This window comes from Poecilia formosa, unplaced genomic scaffold, assembly GCF_000485575.1.
Source record: "Poecilia formosa unplaced genomic scaffold, Poecilia_formosa-5.1.2 Scaffold39, whole genome shotgun sequence".
NCBI lineage: Eukaryota > Metazoa > Chordata > Actinopteri > Cyprinodontiformes > Poeciliidae > Poecilia > Poecilia formosa.
Window position 1 is genome coordinate 251,885 of NW_006799978.1, and position 20,021 is coordinate 271,905.

General features: G+C 38.9%; 2 protein-coding genes across 3 annotated transcripts in view; one reads left to right on the plus strand and one right to left on the minus strand.

The window, feature by feature from the left end:
- Positions 1-11,716, minus strand: part of afg2a (AFG2 AAA ATPase homolog A) — a 109,332-nt gene extending 97,616 nt beyond the window's left edge. For both annotated transcript variants that reach the window (XM_007550965.2, XM_016670907.1), the window contains exons 1-9: positions 11,472-11,716; positions 10,736-10,860; positions 10,191-10,348; positions 9,091-9,149; positions 8,256-8,991; positions 7,312-7,368; positions 7,069-7,192; positions 4,905-5,006; positions 4,611-4,764 (exon numbers count right to left, since the gene is read on the minus strand). In XM_007550965.2, the coding sequence (XP_007551027.1) occupies positions 4,611-4,764; positions 4,905-5,006; positions 7,069-7,192; positions 7,312-7,368; positions 8,256-8,991; positions 9,091-9,149; positions 10,191-10,348; positions 10,736-10,860; positions 11,472-11,700 (1,744 nt within the window). In that variant the 5' untranslated portion in view covers positions 11,701-11,716. The remainder of the gene's footprint in view (positions 1-4,610; positions 4,765-4,904; positions 5,007-7,068; positions 7,193-7,311; positions 7,369-8,255; positions 8,992-9,090; positions 9,150-10,190; positions 10,349-10,735; positions 10,861-11,471) is intronic.
- Positions 11,717-12,371: 655 nt separating this feature from the next.
- Positions 12,372-20,021, plus strand: nudt6 (nudix (nucleoside diphosphate linked moiety X)-type motif 6). The gene is made up of 5 exons (XM_007550966.2): positions 12,372-12,699; positions 13,817-14,020; positions 15,634-15,689; positions 17,648-17,702; positions 19,476-20,021. Exons 1-5 carry the CDS (start codon positions 12,471-12,473, stop codon positions 19,850-19,852), a joined length of 921 nt encoding a protein of 306 aa, XP_007551028.1. The 5' UTR covers positions 12,372-12,470; the 3' UTR covers positions 19,853-20,021.

Consider the following 20,021-nt stretch of genomic DNA (forward strand, 5'->3'; position numbering starts at 1 on the left):
TATATATATATATATAGCATTTTTATAATAACTCCAAGTTTTTATAAACTCAATTTTCAAGAACTGACTCTTAGTCTGCAGGGAATTTACACCAAAATGCATGTCTTCTATACATCCATTACTCATCACAAACTCCAACATGAAGCAATTGAGTTAAAACTTTCAACCAATAAGAAGTAAAATAAAGGATTTCAAAAATAGCTCCATCTCTGTCAGCCTGATCCATAAGAGTGTGCGTAATGACACACGTCAGACATCAGCCACAAGAAATGTCAATGTGCTACATCAGATACCACATGCACGCTGCCAGAGATACTTTTATAAATAGTTACTGCCATGCTCTCGTTGGATTTTTGTGCTGTGACTAACACAGTGCAGAACGACGTCTGAATGTGTACATAAATATGTCAGCCTGCATGAAACTATGATGAAAACCACCTTCCTCCTTCAGACACAGATCCAGAGAGAACATTATGAAAGGAATGTGTTTGTTCACTCAACACTACCAGTTGATAGGATTTAATAAATTTACATTTAAATGCAGACATATTCACCTAAATCTATTAGGACTGGAAACAAAATCATGAAACTATGTAAAAAAAAAAAAAAAAAGGAGTGCTGTATTAAAGCATCTGGCCACTGGAGGTCCTCATTTAGAGCAAATAGGAGAACTGACGTGGGAAGCAACCTAGTTCTGATAAAAGAAAAGAAATAAGAAATCATTGCAAATGTACAAAATAAGAAAAAGTACTGTACTGTTATTCAATACTCAGGTTATCAGGAGTGTGCATCTGAGAAGGATAATCTAGGAAAATACACAAATTGCATGTATTTGTGTATGAAACAAACACACTACTAACAGGAACATGGAAAAAAATTATAAACCCTTTCCAATATGGATCTCAATGGCAGATAATTTTCCTGATCATAAGATATGAACCTTCTGAAGTTCTGTGTGCAGAATTTAAATAGCAGGTTAAACAGCAGGAAACTTACAGTTGTAACTTCTGTCCTGGTTATGTCTCTATGCGCTGGTTACACCTGCAGTTCATACCACTACACTCTTAAACTTGGCTTCATAATCCTGAATCCAAGAGTGGTGGTTACCTCTTTTGCTGCATTTTTGTTTATTTATTTATTTATTTATTTTTTCTGGTTTAAAAATGATTTCTGTCATTCAGGGATCAAAGAATCCGACCTGAATTCCCTCAGTTAATGCAGAAAAGTAAAAGCACTGATTTTCCAAACAAATTGCTCCCCCAGCGGAGGCTTCAAAGGGATTTTAAGTGACTTTGGTGGAACAGAGTTGCCTGATGTCTGACGATGCATTCCGGACTCGTCGATCTGAGATCCGCTACAGTTCAGGATTGGTTATATAACACATCTGTCGTCAAGACGTTGTTCCTGGGGCTCTGAGTGGACAAACAAAAACTTCCCTGATGACATCAAGATTTCCATCCACTCTTGTGCACACACACACAAAAACACGCACACACAGAGAAAAAACATACAATCACTTGGCCTTGCCATCCTTCCCTTTGACTTTCCTCAGATTGGAGCAGCTGAACTGAAGGTTCTTACTCTCTGATCTCAAAGCAGGCTGGCATTGACTCAAAAGCAGGATGTGAAACCTAAACTCAAATGTGTGTCTAGTATGCATTAAATATAGAGCAGCGGGTGTGTGTATGGGAGGGCGCCTCTGCAGCTGTGCGATGTAAGGATCTTCTGCGTGACCCGAGCATGTCGGAGTCGCCGTGATATGTCCCCTCGTTCTTATTTTTCAGGAAGCGCTGCGTCGCACCGAATGCTTCCCCCCGCAGCTCATTGTTACCTGAGCAGCAGAAGGAAACAACTGCTTGTTTTTCAGACTCTGGCTTTTGTTTTTGCCAGGGAAAGCATGAACTGGCACCATGTGTGCAAACTGATGCACCGACAAGGAATCCATGCTTACGATGGAAACTTGATAAATTTACTTTTAATCTTCACACATGAAATGGTTTTTAACAGGACAATCCTAAATATGCACAAAGACGAACCCCCTAAGAACAATGTGACCACAGATTTCAGTGTGTATGGCGCATAGAGTAGTCCAGCGCTGCCCCTCCCACACTAGTTGCCCTAAACTGTCAGTCAATTGGAAGAAAAAAAAGCTACTACATTTCCCTCTTCCATACAAAAAGATAAACTCGGGTGATTTGAAACATTTTCAGTTACTTAGCAACCAGCCAACACATTTATTAAGACAACCACTACGAGAAAATGACTGCGAGCAGCTGACTGCAGGCTAGTGATATGAGTAAACAGATTACACAACCAGCTGTAGGACTGAGTTAAGTGACATAAAGCAGAGCAGCAAATAGTACATTATTTATATGATTTGACTACAAACCCCAAAATATTTTTTTCTGGGTTATCCCAGTCATTTTTTGTGCAAGACTTGCTATGTTTGCATCTTAACTAGTACAAAATATAATAACTGCAAATAGTAAAGCATATGTTTTAAGTGACAGAGCTTGTATCTCTTTTTTGTACAGCTTTGGCTCTGGCTTCGGCGTTCTTTTAGTAAATTGTCTTTTTTTTTTTAGTCTGTATACTTCAGTTAATGATTAATCAATTACTTAGTTACTTGAAAATTATTTAAATCATCAATTAATCTTGATTAACCCGATTAATTGTTTCAGCCCCAGTCTTCATAGATGGATCACAGACTTATCAGCACATGATGGAGTTCATTAAGTTTCCATAATTTGCACTTTTCAACATGGTACAGACAGAAATGTGAATGGTTCCCTAAAGTACCACTGCCTTAAGCATCAGGCCGTTGCGACATCTGTACCTCTTTGCAAACACCTGACCATCTTGATTCAGTTTCATCTGCAAAATAAATTAGTTGCAAACGTTATCCAGCTGGAATTTTATTTCTTCGAGCTGACAGAAAGCAGAAAGCACTTTCTGACTTGTAGATGATTCCTGAAGGGCTCTGTGTTTCTCTAAGTGATTTTGGTTTGGATGCGTTGGGAGGAAGCGAGCGGATTGGGTTGGGGAGTTTGTTGTTTCCCCTGGGAGATGAAAAGGTTTCTGCAGAAAACACTGCCAGTCACGTCTGGCCCTCTGCGGATAGTAAATCACGCTCTCAGCCGGAGTGCTTCCGAGCAGCAGTCCCAGCTCCCTCCCCGGCTGGAAAGGCAATACGCCACGACCGAAGGCGGCGGGACCACCCAAGAGCCAATATGGGGTCACACACAGACACATCCACAGAAAAACAAATAAGCATGCAGTCGCACAACCGAGCCCAGGCCACTACACTCATCCTGGGGATGTGAGGCGGGGTACTCTGTGGCAGTAGGACTGAGGGGGCACAGGAATTTCACAATAACTAGTGGTTTCAGTGGTTTCTCTAACTGGGAGCACAATACCACACAAAGTCCCAACTTCCTCTATATGAAATAAGAAACAATCAAATGTTGGCTAAGCCTGGTGCTCAAAAAGGCTTCAGGCGGAAAACGAACGCCAAGAAAACATGTCATCAAACCATTAAAAACCAAATAGGAAATATATAATTCAAAACTAATTGAGGTTTGGGCAAATTTCTTCAAGAAGGAGTGAGATCAGGGCAATAAGAAAAGATGAAGTGAAAACTCATAAACTGACAGTTTTTTTCGTACTAATTTGCTGGCTAGTCGCCTGAACCATCGAGGAAAACCAGTTCTAAACAACAGGGCAGCAAATCTGGGAGTTAGATGAGGAGCGTAAACAAAGACACGTCTAATAGAAAGCGTCTGTTATCTGACTTTGTTCCAGTTTAAAAAAATATATAATTTTGGCCCTGCTCAGTTAAACTACAGACAGAGATCAAAATTATTATTTCTTTTATTATTTTAGACTTTTTTTGTCAAATTTCAGAAGTTTTCATGAAGGTAGTTTTCCTTTTGTGGCCCCAATCAATTTTGGCGTTCCACAGGGCTTCAAATTGGGTTTACTGCTTTTCTTTCTTTTTTTTTCTTTTTTGTAGATTTTTGTGTTATTCTGTTGTACAAAGTTCCTGATATGATGATCAGAAACTAATATTTTAGATTTTTAAATGAGCAGAGATAATTTTTTATTGCATAAACACAAAAGTTCACATTGAGCTTACTGTAAAGATACAGACACTACAAAAAATAAGAAAGAAATAAAATGAGAGAGGGAGGAAGGAAAGGGGAAAGAAATTTCAGTAGAGAGAGAGTAAGAAAGGAAGAAACAAAGAAAATAAGGATCAAAATAAGAAATAGAAAGGAGGCAAGATAATAAAGCATGAAAAGGAGGAATGAAAGGTAAAATGAAGAACATAAATATAATTCATTTGAGTGGCCTTTTAAATTTGTTTTAGTTTTGCAAATTTACCAGAATCAGGAACTGAAAAATAAAAATCCAAAGGGAACTACTTTCTTGGATTTTTAACAATATGCCACCTTTCCTTTAAAAAGATCAAGATTAACAGCCATCGTTTTACTTAGGTTTCTGTTTGTGACTCCACAAACAGGGGACACCCACTCTCACCAAGAAAACCGGTTTGAAATCCATTCCTGGTCCAACAGTGAGGAAGTAGAAGCACTCTGAGTTTTACTTGCCTGCTTCTTTGCAAACAGCGGCGAGATCGGCTCCGACGTATCCGTGAGCGGCGTCCGCCAGCTGCGTCAGCTCCGCTGCGGTGGCACTGCACGGCACCGGACTCAGCTGCTTCTGCAGAATGTCAGCCCGCTCTGCACTGCCAGGAACTCCCACCTGATCAGAACACGGCCGGGATCACAGGTAAGAACGAGGAGCTGGAGACTTCCAGGGAGAGACATTTTGGAAAAACTGAACTGCTGAATTTCAGTAACAGCAGCCATGACTTTAGTCACGAGTTAAAAGCTTGTACGGACCTCTAACTCCTTGTCAAAGCGTCCCGGCCTGCGCAGGGCAGGGTCGAGGGCCTGGGGCCGGTTTGTGGCTCCCAGGACCAGCAGCTGGCCTGAGTGACCCTCCTGGACACATAAAAGTGTTTCAGTATAACATAAACACATCTTAAACAGTTTCTTCAAAAGTGTTTATAACTATGGTTATTTAAAAAAAAAAAAAATCAGTTTAAAGACTTTAATGAGATTTTGTGTATATATATATATATATATATAAAATAAAATCAGGAAATTATGGAGGAAAATGCTGAAAGAAAACCTGTTAGAGCAGTACTATGACCTGCTGGGATGGTTTAGATCAGATCAGATCCATCTATCAGAATGGCCTAGTCAAAGTCCAGACCTAAACCCCCCAGCCCCCGAAATCAAGAATCTGTTGTATTTCTGTTCAAATCCGTTCAGCCTCACTGAGGTTGACAACGAAGGTGCAGCAAACCCAACTAGTAAGTGTCGACTCAGAGAGGTTAAATACAAATGGACAAAACACTTTTAGGGTTTTACTTATCAAAAAAGTCAGAAAAAGATTCATCCTCTTATGTATTCTTTTATGCACAAATTTAAAGTTTTTGACTGTAGCCCCATTGAGTCAGCAGACTAGAGAAATTAAATTATGTTCCAATTAAATTACCCAAGTTTAATAAATGAGTCCACTTAAGTCGGAGAATTTGGGGTCCAATTTGCTATGAGACAACTTCTCTGATTCTCAACAGCATATTGAAACAAAAAGTATTTAAATAACCCAACCACCTGAATATAGTTGACCAACTTCCCTCACTGATTTTCAGAGTTTCATGTTATTAACACATTTAACCATCTTGAGATTCAAACTTGGCTCCATCCTGCATTTTCTGGGGTGGTCTGCCTGCAAGATGAGTTGTGTGTTTGTCCTCTCCAACGTTTTTATGCTGAAGGGAGAAGTCAAACAGATAAATTGCAGTGCACACAAGAACACTGAGGAGCAGGAAGTGCTTCTCTGCATTCCAGAAGGCATTCGGTCCTGGTGACCCTGGATCCCCCGGTCCTGTAACGGGCGGATACAAAGAGCAAGCTGCTCCTCTTGCATGACACTATTAATCCTCATGAAGGCGTTCTCTTCCCGAGGACATGCAGTTCTACTTAAATCCAGTTATGTTGGACCAGCTCAAGGCGACCATCTGTAATTTCTTTCATAAAATTTCTGGGATATGTGTGTGTGTATTTTTACAGGGAGGATCTTTGCTTTCATTAGAGCACAAACAACGCCCCAGAGATCCAACCCACAGCGTCTGAAGTGCATCCAGCCTGCAGAGATGGTTTCTGCATGACAATCTACATTCCTGATGAGGAATCCTGACAGCAGCAGGAAGTCTGTGTCTACTGAACCAGCACCTCCTGGTCCATGGGAAGAGAACAACCTCAGACTGAAAAACTTAGACAAATTCTACCTTAATTTAGTATTTTATCAATAATTGTTGAGAAGCAACTAGAGTTGGGAGGTAACTAGTTACATTTACTCGAGTAATTTTGTTAAAAAAATGTACTTTCAGAAGTATTTTTTTTTACTGTGCTGTTTTTTTTACTGTTAGTTGAGTAATTTTATTATGAAGAAAAACTACTCTACTTTGAGGAAACTTTCTGAATCTTCTGTCACTGTGAGTAATTTCCCTCCCAAAGCTCTGTGGAAACAGATTTTTTTAAATACTGAAATATTTTAAATAAAAATCAGGTGGTCTCTACAAGAAAGCTGAGAATTGGTCATTATTGAGTCTTTCAGGATATTTCACAAGTGGCAACAAGTATCAAGAAAAGGTTCACCAGACAACAAAACCTTCATTTTTTCCAAGGCAACCAGCTCAGATATAAATACATATACTTTTTTTATTTCTCAATAAACACAGTTTTTCTTTAATGTGTTCATATCTCTAAAAGCTTCTCATTGAAAAATGCCCCCTTCCACTCCTACTTATTAGTGCCAAGAATGCTGTGCAACTTGGAACCAAACCTTCTGATGAAATCCTTCATAATCAGCTTTCAGGACCCCAGCTGCACGAGGTTTATAGCAGGTTGTATTTAACCGAACTCTCACTTTTTACACCTGTAAGTCCTGAGAGCTGGAGTTCTGTTGAGAGTCACCTGATTTGAGATGACCTACCGATCCGATGCCGTCCATCAGAGTCAGGAGAGAAGCGACGACTCGCTTCTCCACCTCGTTCTGAGCTCCTTCTCGCTTCGGGCACAAAGCATCCAGCTCGTCTATGAAAATGATCGCAGGCTGCCTGTCAGAGGAAGGATGGGTATTTACCAAGAATACAGTCTGAACAGTAGGGATGATGATTCTTTTTGCTTGGAGCCATTTAATGTTTTACAGATTTCACAGTGAACTGGTTGGATTTACCTCTGAGACGCTTCCGTGAATATTTGTCTTAACCTCGCTTCTGTTTCACCATAGAATCTGAAAAGATTCAAATAAAACATTTACATCTACTCACTATTCCCAATAAATTCATATTAATTTGAATCATTAATTGAACAGTTCTTTTCACAGTTTGGAGTCAGTTTTAGACATTCATTATTTTAAAAACAATAAATGTGTGCCAAAGCCTGCCACCTCCATGGCAGTAAAAGAGGCAGTGCCTCCAGTTGCTTGCGATTCTGCAAGCATAGAAATTCATGCAAAGTGAAGAGATTCCCGCATTTTTTCATGGTAATGCATAATTATGAGTTTATTGCAGATTTCCCATGGAAATTATCAAAACAATTGATTTTAATCGACTGTTAACTCTCTCCTGCAGAGAGTTAACTGGTGGCAGAATTTCTTACTTTTACTGCATTCAGCCTTACTTTATGTCAAGTTATAGTCTGTAATCAAAACCAAGCTGTTTAAATACCTTAAAGAATAAAAGTGTTTGTGTCGAATCTGTTTTTCTCATCTGCTTACTTCTATACGCAGGTTTTGGAAGAGGTTTAAATAGGTAAATATAACAAAATTTCTTCCAAGTATTTCTAAAGTAGCACCACAAAAATCATTGAATTTGATGGGAAAAAAAATCATAAAAATAATTGTGAAATCCTGGAGGACTGAAGAAGCAATTTAAAATACATATACAAAATTTCACTAGAAAAATGTATATAGCTTGTTGATGACTATTAAAACTGTTTCCTCTGCAAATTGCTAGGAGACATTTGAACTGCTGCCAGTGGGGCTGTATGTAAATTCAAGTATCCAAATTTGAAAAACCGTTGCAGTGGTTTACTTTCTAAACTGAGAAAAGAACTGTTCAGGTGAATTCATCTTTTCTGAATAAATCCCAAACGGTCGATGCAGAGAAGAATCCATACTTGCTGATGACCTCTGGGCCGTTGATCACCACCATGTGCGCACCTAACTCATTAGCTATGGCTCGGGCAATCATAGTTTTCCCCGTGCCTGGTGGTCCATACAGGAGAACGCCTCGGGGAGGAGGGATGCCGTAGCTGGAAAACAGTTCGGGTCGCTTCAGAGGAAGCTCGATGGTTTCTCTGATGGCATCCAGCTGGCTGCTCAGACCACCGATCATGCTGTACGTGACCTTTGACTTGGAGGCTTCTTCATTCAGGTCTTTCTGCCCTCTTTTACTGCTAAACTGGACTTTGGTGAAAGACGTGACAGAGTAGAACGTGTCGCTGCTACTAAAACCACCAGGGGGTGCTGTTGGTGCATTTTCAGGCTGCTCTGAGCTAATGAAGCTGTTGTCTGCAGGCTCAGAGGTGGAGGAAGGAGTGAGGGGAGCTGCAGGCGATGAGAGTGAGGACAGAGGAGCGGCGCGGAGCGGGGTACTAGCTGCAGGACCTGGCTCTCCAGCTGTGCCTGGTGCCATGTCATCATCTACAGTGAGCATGCTGAGCTGCAAGGAGAGGTCAGCTGATGTACAGTTCATCACAGACGTCTCTTCTGTTTCGGGAGTCGCTCCCAGAGGAGGACGGGCTCTCTGCACGGTGACGCCATCTTCTCCTCTTATGGTCTCAACCCGAAGGCTGCAGGCGCGGCCAAAATAACTCAAAGAGACAACGCTCCCCGGCAAGATGATGCTCCCAGCTGGTGGAGGACAAATAAAGTTATTCCAACAGAGAAAAAAAATCTACACAAGGCAACACATTGAGACCAAATCATGTCATACTGTTGACAGGAACTCACCTAAAGTCCTCACTAAGAAGTTCTTGAATTCATCTGCATCAAGTTTGTCATCTTTTGACCTAAATAAAATATTTAAATCACAATAAACCACATTAGTTATACATTAAAAGTTAATATATCACTATTAATTAGAAGGAAATCAGTCATAGTTTAGACCAGGATCCAAGTATTGGACCTTCCACAATGACGCTTAATGACTTAGATTAAAAGATATGTTTTTAGATCTGGTTTTCATTTGGAATCATTTTTTTTACACCATTTCCATTCAACAGAAAAAAAAATCCATCCTCGTGTTGCTAAATGTCAGGTTTATCATTATTTAGAAATACAAATAAAACTGTAGTTCTTTAAAAATGAAAACAAATTATTTATAGCAGATGTTAATCTAAAAGATTAAGAATTGTGTAACATTTGCAGATCTAAACAACTTTTACTTTTCTTGCTTGAGAGTAAAACTGACTTTTTATAAAAATGGCACATTCCAAGTTTAGACTTACTTCCTTCTTTGTGTCATTATTTGTGCACAGTATTTTCAATGAAACATGGAGTCCCTCACCTCAGGGAGGAGCTTTATTTTAGAAATCATTATTTCACTTTGTCATTCAGGTCAGTAGATTCTATAAAAATAATATGACTGGCATAATGTTAAATGGACTGAAAGAAATATTTAAAAGTACCAATTTAAATTAAAAGTGCAGTTATATGTTCTTACCAGCAGATGGCAGCATTTACTCAACAAAAAACTGTTTTTTTGCCTTTGTGTCTAACATTCAGTTTTCAGGAAAATATTATCCTAAATATTTTAACTACTTTATTCATTTATTTTGGAAGACTTAAAGCTCCATTTCACAAATGTGGCCAAATAAAGCCTAGTTTACAAATATGATGATTATTCACAATAAAATCTTAAATCAGTCACGTAACAATTTATAAATACCCTAACCCTAACCTAACATCAGCACAGCTGACATCCCCAATCCTAAAAAAAAACGAAAAAAAAAAAGGAAACCTCACACACTAAAGGCCTCAGTTAAAGATCCCGACAAAAAAAAAAAACAAGTAGACCTTCTGCTTTCTGTGACTGTGTTGTGAAAAATTACCAATTAGAGAGAACCAACTCCTCAATCTGGACCACAGGACCCGTTACCGGATGCAGCATCACCGCCTCCCCTGGCTTAACCCTCAGATTGGTCAGAGTGCATTTCTGAAGGCCAACTTTTCCACCTGGAAACGATGCAACAGGCCAACCCAAACACACCTGAACAGCAGAAAACAGGATCAATGATGCTTAGAAGGTTTCAAAGCTGAACAGAATGTCCAGAGAGTCAAATTACATCATTTATTCAAGTGAATATTCAAGTTTCTACAGCATAGTAGCAAATACGATGCAGCATGTTATCTTCTAGTTACAAAACCAAAATAATCAGTTCTTAAATTAAGTCAAAAGTAACAGAATGCCTTTCCTTCATTTAAACAGAAACCAGCTTAAAGAAAAAGAAATACAGAAACAAAACTGGAGGGTTTTCAATATTTTACCTGCAATTTTAACACTTTGAGCTAGAGGACATTAACATAAAGTAAAGTACAGTTTTTCTCAGAAGTTTTCCTAAACTATTTATGACTCATTTAAAAATACAGAGGTTACTTCTTGTTGTCCCGATGGACTCGTCAACAGGACCGGTCTCCCGATACAAACGCCGGCCGACTTCATAGAACTGAGGCTCAGCTGGGCTAAAGTCTGTCTGCAGCTTTTAGGGGTTTTATCATCAGCTAAAAGGGGAAAAAGAGGAAAAAGTTGAGTGTTTGCATTAAAGAGGAAACTACTAAATACGTATACAATCAGTTTTTTACTAGGAGCCTGTAGAGACTAATACAGATCAAATTTTAGAGCTGAATCTAATATATTAAAATAATTTAATATAAATAAAAGTAAAAGTCAAGATTGTCAGAAAAAAATACTTTCCTTTACAATTCTCTTACTGCAGCAGACATCTCTGATACTTGAACACTTTTTACACCACATTTTCCCTCCCACTTAACTTTCCCTAAATATACTTGAACACACTCTGAATAGCCAACTTCTTTATCAATGACTTTATGGTTTATCAAACACAAGACAACACTTTGCTCTGCAGTCTTCACAATGGCTGTAAACGCGATTACAACTGTATGCTAAAAAATCCTGTCAAAGCTTGTTATGTTATGTTAGTAGTGTGTTATCTATGCTATTTTTCGTGAAATAAAATATATTCTTCCACGGGTCCAGCAGGAGGAGCGTCTTTCAGCATCAGATCAACTGCATCCTCACTCTACAAATACCTCCATTTTCTCAACAGTTTGCTTTAGCTGTTACAGGTCAGACGCCTGGTCCAAATTCCCACCTTTTTCAATGAAATCCATAACAGAGAAAGAGTTGCAGTCGGGACTTCTGCAGCTTCCTCCATCAAGTCCAGATATTTGCAGGCTGCAGGACTCATCCTTCTGAAGCAGTGAATTATCTCCCTCACTCGTTCTTTTTGATTTGCTCTTATTCTTCTTGGAAGACATAATTACAGTAGAAATATGCTCCACGTGAATCTGGCGACATGTGTAAACATGGAGCGGAGACATCAACTTCCTGGTTAAAGGTTAGTCCCGCCTCTTTTTACCGTAAGAACACTGAAGTAATGGGCTAACTTTTTGCTGTAGCTGTGTGGTTATTTCTGTGTGTACAAATCCAATCCAGTTAAACAAAAATAGATAACTAAGAGTAATTTCTTATTCATGTATTTTGTTTTTTTTTTAAATAACAACTTCATACAAATATTAGCAAGTGGAGTGGCTCCAACTCAAAAAAGAAATGTGCAAAACTCCATTGAATTAGCATTATTATTTTAGATAGTCTTCGAAATCGACTTTTTAGAAACTAAAATAAGATATGCTAATGGTATTTAAAGCACCTTTAATCTACAGCCTTATATTCGGGATGACCCTCAGATCACATAAATCTTTATTTCCTGTACTTCAAAACAGTTATTTAGAATTTTTGGTTAGCCTGTTTTGCTACAGTACTTAGTCCGAAGCGCTATCTGTAGACATTTATAACATTGCTTTAGGATAGTTCGTATATTTAAAAGCCGAATTGTAAAATATTACGTCAAGAATATTTAACAGCCAATTTTATAGGCAAAATAACGATAACTGACATTATGATAAGAGTTGTGCTACAAGGATGTGAAGTTTACCTAGCTTCCCCATGCACATTTAAACTGATCATTATGGTTTTTATGCAATATCTAGTTTGGACTTTATGCAACTGTACTGAATATGATGCTAACATGCCGGTGTTGAAGTGAAGACATTTAGTTTCTAAACACTCCTTCTTTTAGATTTTCTGCAGCATGACCACCTATGCCATCCTATCCAGACTGTCCCCTCTACTCAGAGGCCGGTTCGGCTGCAAAGTTCGGGCGATTTCATGCGCTGTCACCTGCTCTCAGCTCCACAAAGTGGAGGGATTTGTTGGTTTGACAGGCAAAGTGGACCGGTTCGGTGGTGTGACAGTGAACCTAGCTGAGGTCGGACTGCCGGTGGACATAAGCGAAGATGCATTCAGCAGATTGCTGAAAGGTTTGTTTTCCTGGAGTCATCTTCAACGACAAAATTAACTCAAATATAATTGAAATGGCACATCCATGAATGAGCTGAGACCCATATAAGACACGCAAAAGACAGGTTCCATGTTTTAATCATAATGTTAATAGATGTTTATCACTGCAAATGTTTGCACGCAAAGGTATGAGTGACACTGGGAACACGGTGTCCTAAAAATCGGTTCTTAAAAACAGTCACTTTAATTAAATTCTTGAAACATAGCATCAACTCTACAGCAAAAAAAATCTATTTCCAGTTTACTTCTAACCTTAACTAAAGTCAGTTCAGTTTATTTCAGCAAAATCTAATCAAAGAACCAGCTTCACATCTGATTCAGCTCCTCTGAAAAATACCAACTGGGAAAACAGTTGCTCACTTTTAATAGTCAATAAGTAGTAAATAAAGTCCAACTATGTGAAATCTAATCTCACTACTGCAACGTTTCTGTGAATGTTTTTCCTCAGATTTCTGTCAGAGAACATTAATGAACATAAAACATCACTAAAACCACAGCAGGTTACAAAGTGTAAAAAAAAAGAAGTTAAATTCAAAAAGACTTTATTTATCCAAAAGGGAAATTAAATTTTATAACCAATGTCATCCAAGTACCTTCAAAGAGTCATTGTGGATGGTTATGCTGTGAACAGGATGGATCACCGGTAGCAATCAGTCTCGCAACAAATCTGAAGAAGCCTCTGCTTGAAGACAGCTGCTATATGATTTTGTAATGGCTGCTCTGTCATGCTAACAGCTCAAGATCTGGACAGCAGAGACAATATTCCACAGTAACACATCACACCACTTCTTCTCAAGTACTGCTAATCCACCTGATTTGCTTGCAGTGCCATGCTTTTAGAGCCATGCCGTTAGATACAATAGTTTTTCATCATAATTTTACCTCATCACATTAGTTCCTCAAAATATTCAGATAAATTGTTATCATGATTTCCTACCCCCTTATCACTGGTGTTAAAATAACTAAACAAAAGTTTACAATAAAGAAGGCTGTGAATGTTTGACAAGGCATTGCTGGTAGTAAAAGCTCAGTTTGAGATGTGGATTCTTGGTAATCCCTGATATCTGAACTCTCCAGACTCTCTGGTCCAGTGGAAAGCTGACGGGAAGATGGCGGTGTGGCTACAAGTTCCCATCTCACTGAGTCGATGCGCCGCTGCAGCGGCGACTCACGGCTTCACTTTCCATCACGCCAAAAGCGACCACAGCATGCTGGCTCTGTGGCTGGGAGAAGGAGAAAGCAGGCTGCCGGGGTTTGCTACTCATCAGGTTGGAGTGGCAGGTAGGGATTTAGACCCCAGAACTCTTTTTTTATAGTGAGAAAATTAACCAATACTCCTTCCTTTCTAAAATAATGTGGGTTAGGAAGTCCCACGGCAAAGCAAAAACAAATATTTGGATTTGTTTTTATTTTTTAATCCATTGTGTTTTTATTATGTAATTTCAGCTTTATGAAATAATTCATGTAATTTATGGTTGGCAGTTTTATGATCGTCCAGCAGAGGGCAGAGTGACTTTATTGTCTTTACTAAACGGTAGCATGTCAGAACATGTCCAGAGCATCCTCTTGGAACAAAAATCCCCATTTTGTTGCCAAAAACTGGAACAAAATTCTGTTGGAAAAAATTGTTTCCAACAAAACAAAAGTGCCATTTAAATATGAAACACTAAAGAACCCAAAATACAAAGATTTGCATGTTGTGATTCTTGTTTTCATTCCTGCCTCAGGGCTTGAGGTCTACTAATGATAGCCTCCCTGAACAGGCCTCCTCCTGCATCATATGGCACAAGAACCGAGGATGACATCAATTTCCACGTCCAAGTCCAAGTCGAGCTTTTAGGACAGCCCATCCATCTTTACACATGTGTGACATTCATTCAGCGCAGCCCGTCCTACGCAGTCAGACGGAGTCACCGGAAAACACAGTTTTCCTTCCTCCTCCTCTGCCTCCTTTATTCTGTCATCAGCAGCACATTGCTGCTTCTCTTAGTCATAACCTGCAAGGAAAACAAAAACCTTCTCAGGGAGGACAAAAAATGTTAAACATTAAATTTTAGACATTGACATCAGTCTCAGTAGTTGAGTCACTCAGTCTTTTTGGCTCCGAAAATATTAAGATGTTTTTCCAGTATTTTTCACAAATTACATGTCTGTGTGTATTAGTATTGCAACTTCTGTCTCTGGAGTTGCTTCGGTGTTTTGTAGGTTTGAAGCTAGCTGGGTTTCTTAGTTGATTAATAGAATAGGTGACTGTTGAAGAAAAGAGATGAGGTTTCCTCCCTTACTGTCTTTCCTTCAGCTTCAGGACCAGAAAACAAAAATTATCTTATTAAAATAATAATTTGCTTCCCAGTTAGTGTTTGACTGATTGTTTGACGGATTGATGGATGGATTTAATGAAACTAGAGTGAAACTAGAGTGAAACAGAATCAAAGCTGGTGGTTGTGAACGGATGCAGCTTTGCAGAAACCGATGTAAAACAGAGCATAGAAATGCATCCTTTAGGCATTCGGTTTATTTTTTCATCCTTTGGTGGTGATGAACATGTATCTTCACCTGGGCTGCAGCTAATGATTATTTTAGTAATAAATTTTCTATTGATATTTAATCACTTAAGGATTTTTTAAACAATATTAGAAATACTAATCATCACTTGATGGTGGAGTTGGAGGGATTCCTGAACTGAACTGAAATGATCTGGTCTGGTGTGACTGAAACTCAAACTGCTGGAAGGTTGTTGACTTTGCAGGAACTCAACTCTCTTTGATAAGATCTCCCAAAAACCTTCCAGTAAATATTTTCTCACAGAAGCTACTTTCTTACTTAGCAGCAGAGCCAAGTGTTCTTCCCATGTTTAAAATTAACAAGTGATTATACTCATTTCTGTCTCATAGGTGCGGTTCTTGATGAGTCCACTGGGAAAGTTCTGGTTGTCCAGGACAAAAATAAGGTAAATCCCCTGATAGATTAAACCTTTTTACAGGAGTGTCTAAAAGCAGTCAGTCAAGCTTTTATCTTTTTAAAATGCTCTAAAAATGCAGTTCAGGCTTTTAAAGTTATGTTGAGATGCACCAACCTGTTTTTTCTGGCTGACTTTTTGACAGGACTTGAACATAGAAAGAGAAAAACATGCTTCAGTTTATTTGAAAGAGACAAGAGTCTTGAATCCAACTGAAAATAGACTGAAAATGGTCTGAGTTTTGAGTTTGATGCAATTCATAAAAGAAGAAAAAAAGTCATATTTTTCAGTATCTGATCTGCCGATTCCAACCTCTGAAATATTGATCGAAATATCATCTGCAACTATTAAAAATCACTAGAACACAACTACATGGATTCTAACTAAATAATATGTTTCTAATATGAAACTAGAAGTCCAGCAGCACAGACTAGCATTAATGTCTTTGCAAGTTTCACCAGGACAACGATTCAGGCCTTGAGGTAATTAGTAAGAAAAATGAGCCAGAAAATCACAGATATCCTGTCGTTGCTAAAAATGCAGATGATTAGCCCTGTTTATTTATTGACCTGTGTTGGTTGTGTTTATCCAGGCTGGGGTTGGATGTCCTCCCAGACATTAGGCTCCTTCAAAATCTCACTTTGCTCCAAGAAGCAAACAGCCTGTTTACATGAGCTGAATGTGTGCTGCACATTGAGCTCTCTCTTAGGTCCTCAGTCCACAGCTCCCACTGCTTCTCACCTTCAGTTTCAGTGGAACTCTTTCAAAATTATTCCTGCAAAGCTATGAGTGCATTTCCTGTCTTATAGATAAGGTACCCTCCAACATGGAGAAATTATTGCAAAATGCAGTTCTTAAGTTGTGTAATTTCAGAGAAATTAGTCTATAAAGTTTATGAGACATAGAACCGAAGCAGTTAGATTTAGTAGAGCCCATAACATTGATCAGATTTTAATCCATGGGATCCACTAGAAGCAGAGAGCTTTATTGTGAAAACCATAATCATCATTTGCCTCTCTTTGTGCATTTATGGATCTCTGCTTGTTACCTTCTGTCTGAACTGAACTTTGAGTTTTTGTACCTGTCCCTTTAAAGGGGAGCTATTGTGCAAAATTCACTTTTTGTACATTTTCATACTTCCATTTGGGTTTCTACTGCTTCTAAAAACAGAACATTAATGTTGATGATGTCTGACTGCAGACGTATTTAACTACAGTTTAAGGATGAACCTAGAGGTGGAAAAGTGACTCAACTCTTTTATCTCTTCTGCTCCTCACTGAGCCGCGATTCCTGGAAATGAGATATTTAATCCAGGTCCTTTGGCAGTAGAAAGCTCCCAGGAGGCTGAATGAGTTCATCAAGAGTTGTGGACTTACTGGAAAGAAACTGAGACGTCATAGCTGTTCCATCGGCGCAAACAATGACCGATCAATTCCTGAATTATGTAAAGGTTACTGTTGTGTAATTTACCAATGATTTCCTGGTGGATTTGGTGTTGGATGCGTGACAGCAATCAAGCTCGGACACAAACATTCAGTCAAGCAGTACAGAATCTCTTTATTTCTGATAACACAATGCCTGTTACCAGCTTTACATGAAAACAAAAGCTGCGGTGCTTTAGTGCTCCTCACAAAAAACAAAGATGTAACTACAAAAATACACTTAGACGTCATAATTTAACCAGCAGCATACTGTTATTAAATATCAGAGTGTGGTGAAGCAGCTTCATCAGAGTCGCTTTAACTGCGCTTCATCAGAGCGCAGTTAAAGAACCTTTCCCCTTCCGGTGTGTTTATCTGCGCTGATGTGAACTGCAAAATACATGAGGAGTATTTATGGAGAGAAGCAGGTGATTCTATGTTTATGATGGTTTCTGTCTGTGATTCATTTCCAGCAGCGGCGTTTTGTCACGACTCCTGTAAAATGTCAGATTTCTTCTTTGATTCCAGACCAAGAACGCCTGGAAGTTTCCTGGCGGCTTATCCGATCCAGGAGAGAATATCGGTGAGCGTCTCACTCAGCAGAAAAAAAAACAAAACAAAAAAAACTACTACAGTACATCTAACTAAAACCATTAAAGTATAACATATACATTCATTTATCTGTACAAAATAAGACACATGATATATCTTGTTTCTCCCACTGGAACATTTTAAAAGCAGCGTTAAAAGTATTTACATGATTCCACACGTAAAGCAGCGTCAACCAAAAAAATAATAAAATCTAAATATATGTCTCTTTTATTTTTCTTCCTAGCAGTATAAACATATTTATAAATGTCAGGATTCTTTAAATGTCCCCATTACAGTTCTTAACTCAACCCTCATTTCTATATATGTTGTTTCCAAGCAGATCAAGTTACCTGGAATCACTGAAAGAGATCCAGGTTAATAATTTATACTTGTTTCTTTGGACCCTGGTTGCTTTTTCACTCAGGAGTAAGCAGAAGTCAATAAACATGTTCAGTGGACTTGAACCGCCTTAAATAGCAGACCGACACAACGCACTACTCCTGAAACATCAGCTGAAGAAGAGAGAGGCGACCGCTGAATATTTGTTCCTCAACAGCCATCGATGACAGGGCCCAATCATTTATTGTCAGGAGACAGAATGTTTAACCAATTTGATCAGTTTTTTTTTTTTTTTTTATAAAAGTAATAATAGAAAGATCCCAATAAATAGATAAACAGAAGAAAAGAAATATATGATTGAGCTCTAAATGGTGGAAAATTCAAAGGTGATGCTCTTTTCAAAAATAATCCAAAACAGTGAATCTCCTTCATTGGTAGCGAGGGTCTCAAAGAAACATTTATTTTAAATCAACTCTAACGGAGACCAAAATGAAGAACAGCCTTTTCTGTTAGTTGTTCGTTACCATTGAACCTATTGAAGTTTATGGCACTTGGAGTCCTCAATCATAAATACCAGGTCTGAATTAGAGTAAATTGATATTTTGGAGATTTTTAGGAATAGTTATTAATTTACATTTGCCTCAGTGGCGATCCTTGGCTTTGTGACACAGGAAATGCAGTTCACCAACCATTAACCCAGAAAGCTCCTAACAGGCCGTCCTGACTTTAGTTCCTGGCCAATTCAGTCTGAAAAACATGATTCAAAACTTGATCTCTGACAGTTCACTTAGTTTCAGCTGCAGGTTCTGAGCTACAAGTCATATGTCAACTTCAGCTAAGGGTCACTTATCCTACTTTTTCCACTTAATTTAGTGAAACTGTAAGTGGAGAAAAGTGAATAATAGTTATTTGGAAAAAAACAGCTTTATTTCAACTTTGAGTTCAAAGATTCAGCCACAAAATAACATTGCTTTAGATAAAATTATTGAAATTATTTAAATAAAAGCCATTTTTATAACATTTTCTGTATTTTATCTTTTTTTTAAGGAAAATTAAGGGAGAAAAATCACTTAAAATTGGAATTCGATTTCAGAGATTTTATTATTAAACTGTACCGCCCAGTTTGAATACATGCAGCATGAAATATCCAAATGTTATTTTTTAACCTTTTTTAAGGGGTAAAAGCCTCAGTTGGGAGGATTATTCCGTCACACCATGATGGTGAGGTAGGAAGATTGGACTGAAAAACGAGTGAGAAAGCAACCAAACTCCAAAATAAAGAGATCTGAAATCCCTGGAGAAAAAGTGATCAAGACCACTTTTAAAGATAACAGTAATGTCTGACTGGCAGAAAGCAAAGCGTAAAGAAATGGGGTGGTTTAAAACTTTTGCACAGTGATATAAACGTGTGGCAAATCTCGCTCAGGTTCCACTGCTGTTCGTGAAGTGTTTGAAGAGACGGGGGTGCGCTCCAAGTTCAGGTCCCTGCTCAGCATCCGGCAGCAGCACCGGCACCCGGGCGCCTTCGACATGTCGGACATGTACCTCATCTGCCGGCTGAGCCCGCTCACCTACGACATCAACTTCTGCCCGCACGAGTGTCTGCGCTGCGAGTGGCTGAGTGTGAGCGAGCTGGCCGAGACCAGCAGCACCACGCCCATCACGGCCCGCGTCGCCCGGCTGCTGCTGCACGGTCTGGAGCACGGCTTCGACAAGATCGACCTCACCATGGAAGAGCTGCCGGCCGTCTACTCTGGGATGTTATACCAGCTGTACCACAGACAACTTCCTGCTAAATCCTAGAGCTCAGCTGGTGCTTTAATGCCCAGTATGAACCGGGACTCTTTAGGTACTGCAGATTCTGTAGTTTTCACTTACTCAGGATTAGGGCTGCAGCTAACGATTAGTAATTAATCAACTAATTAATAAAAAAATATATATTTAACCATTTAAGCCTTTTATTAATACTCTT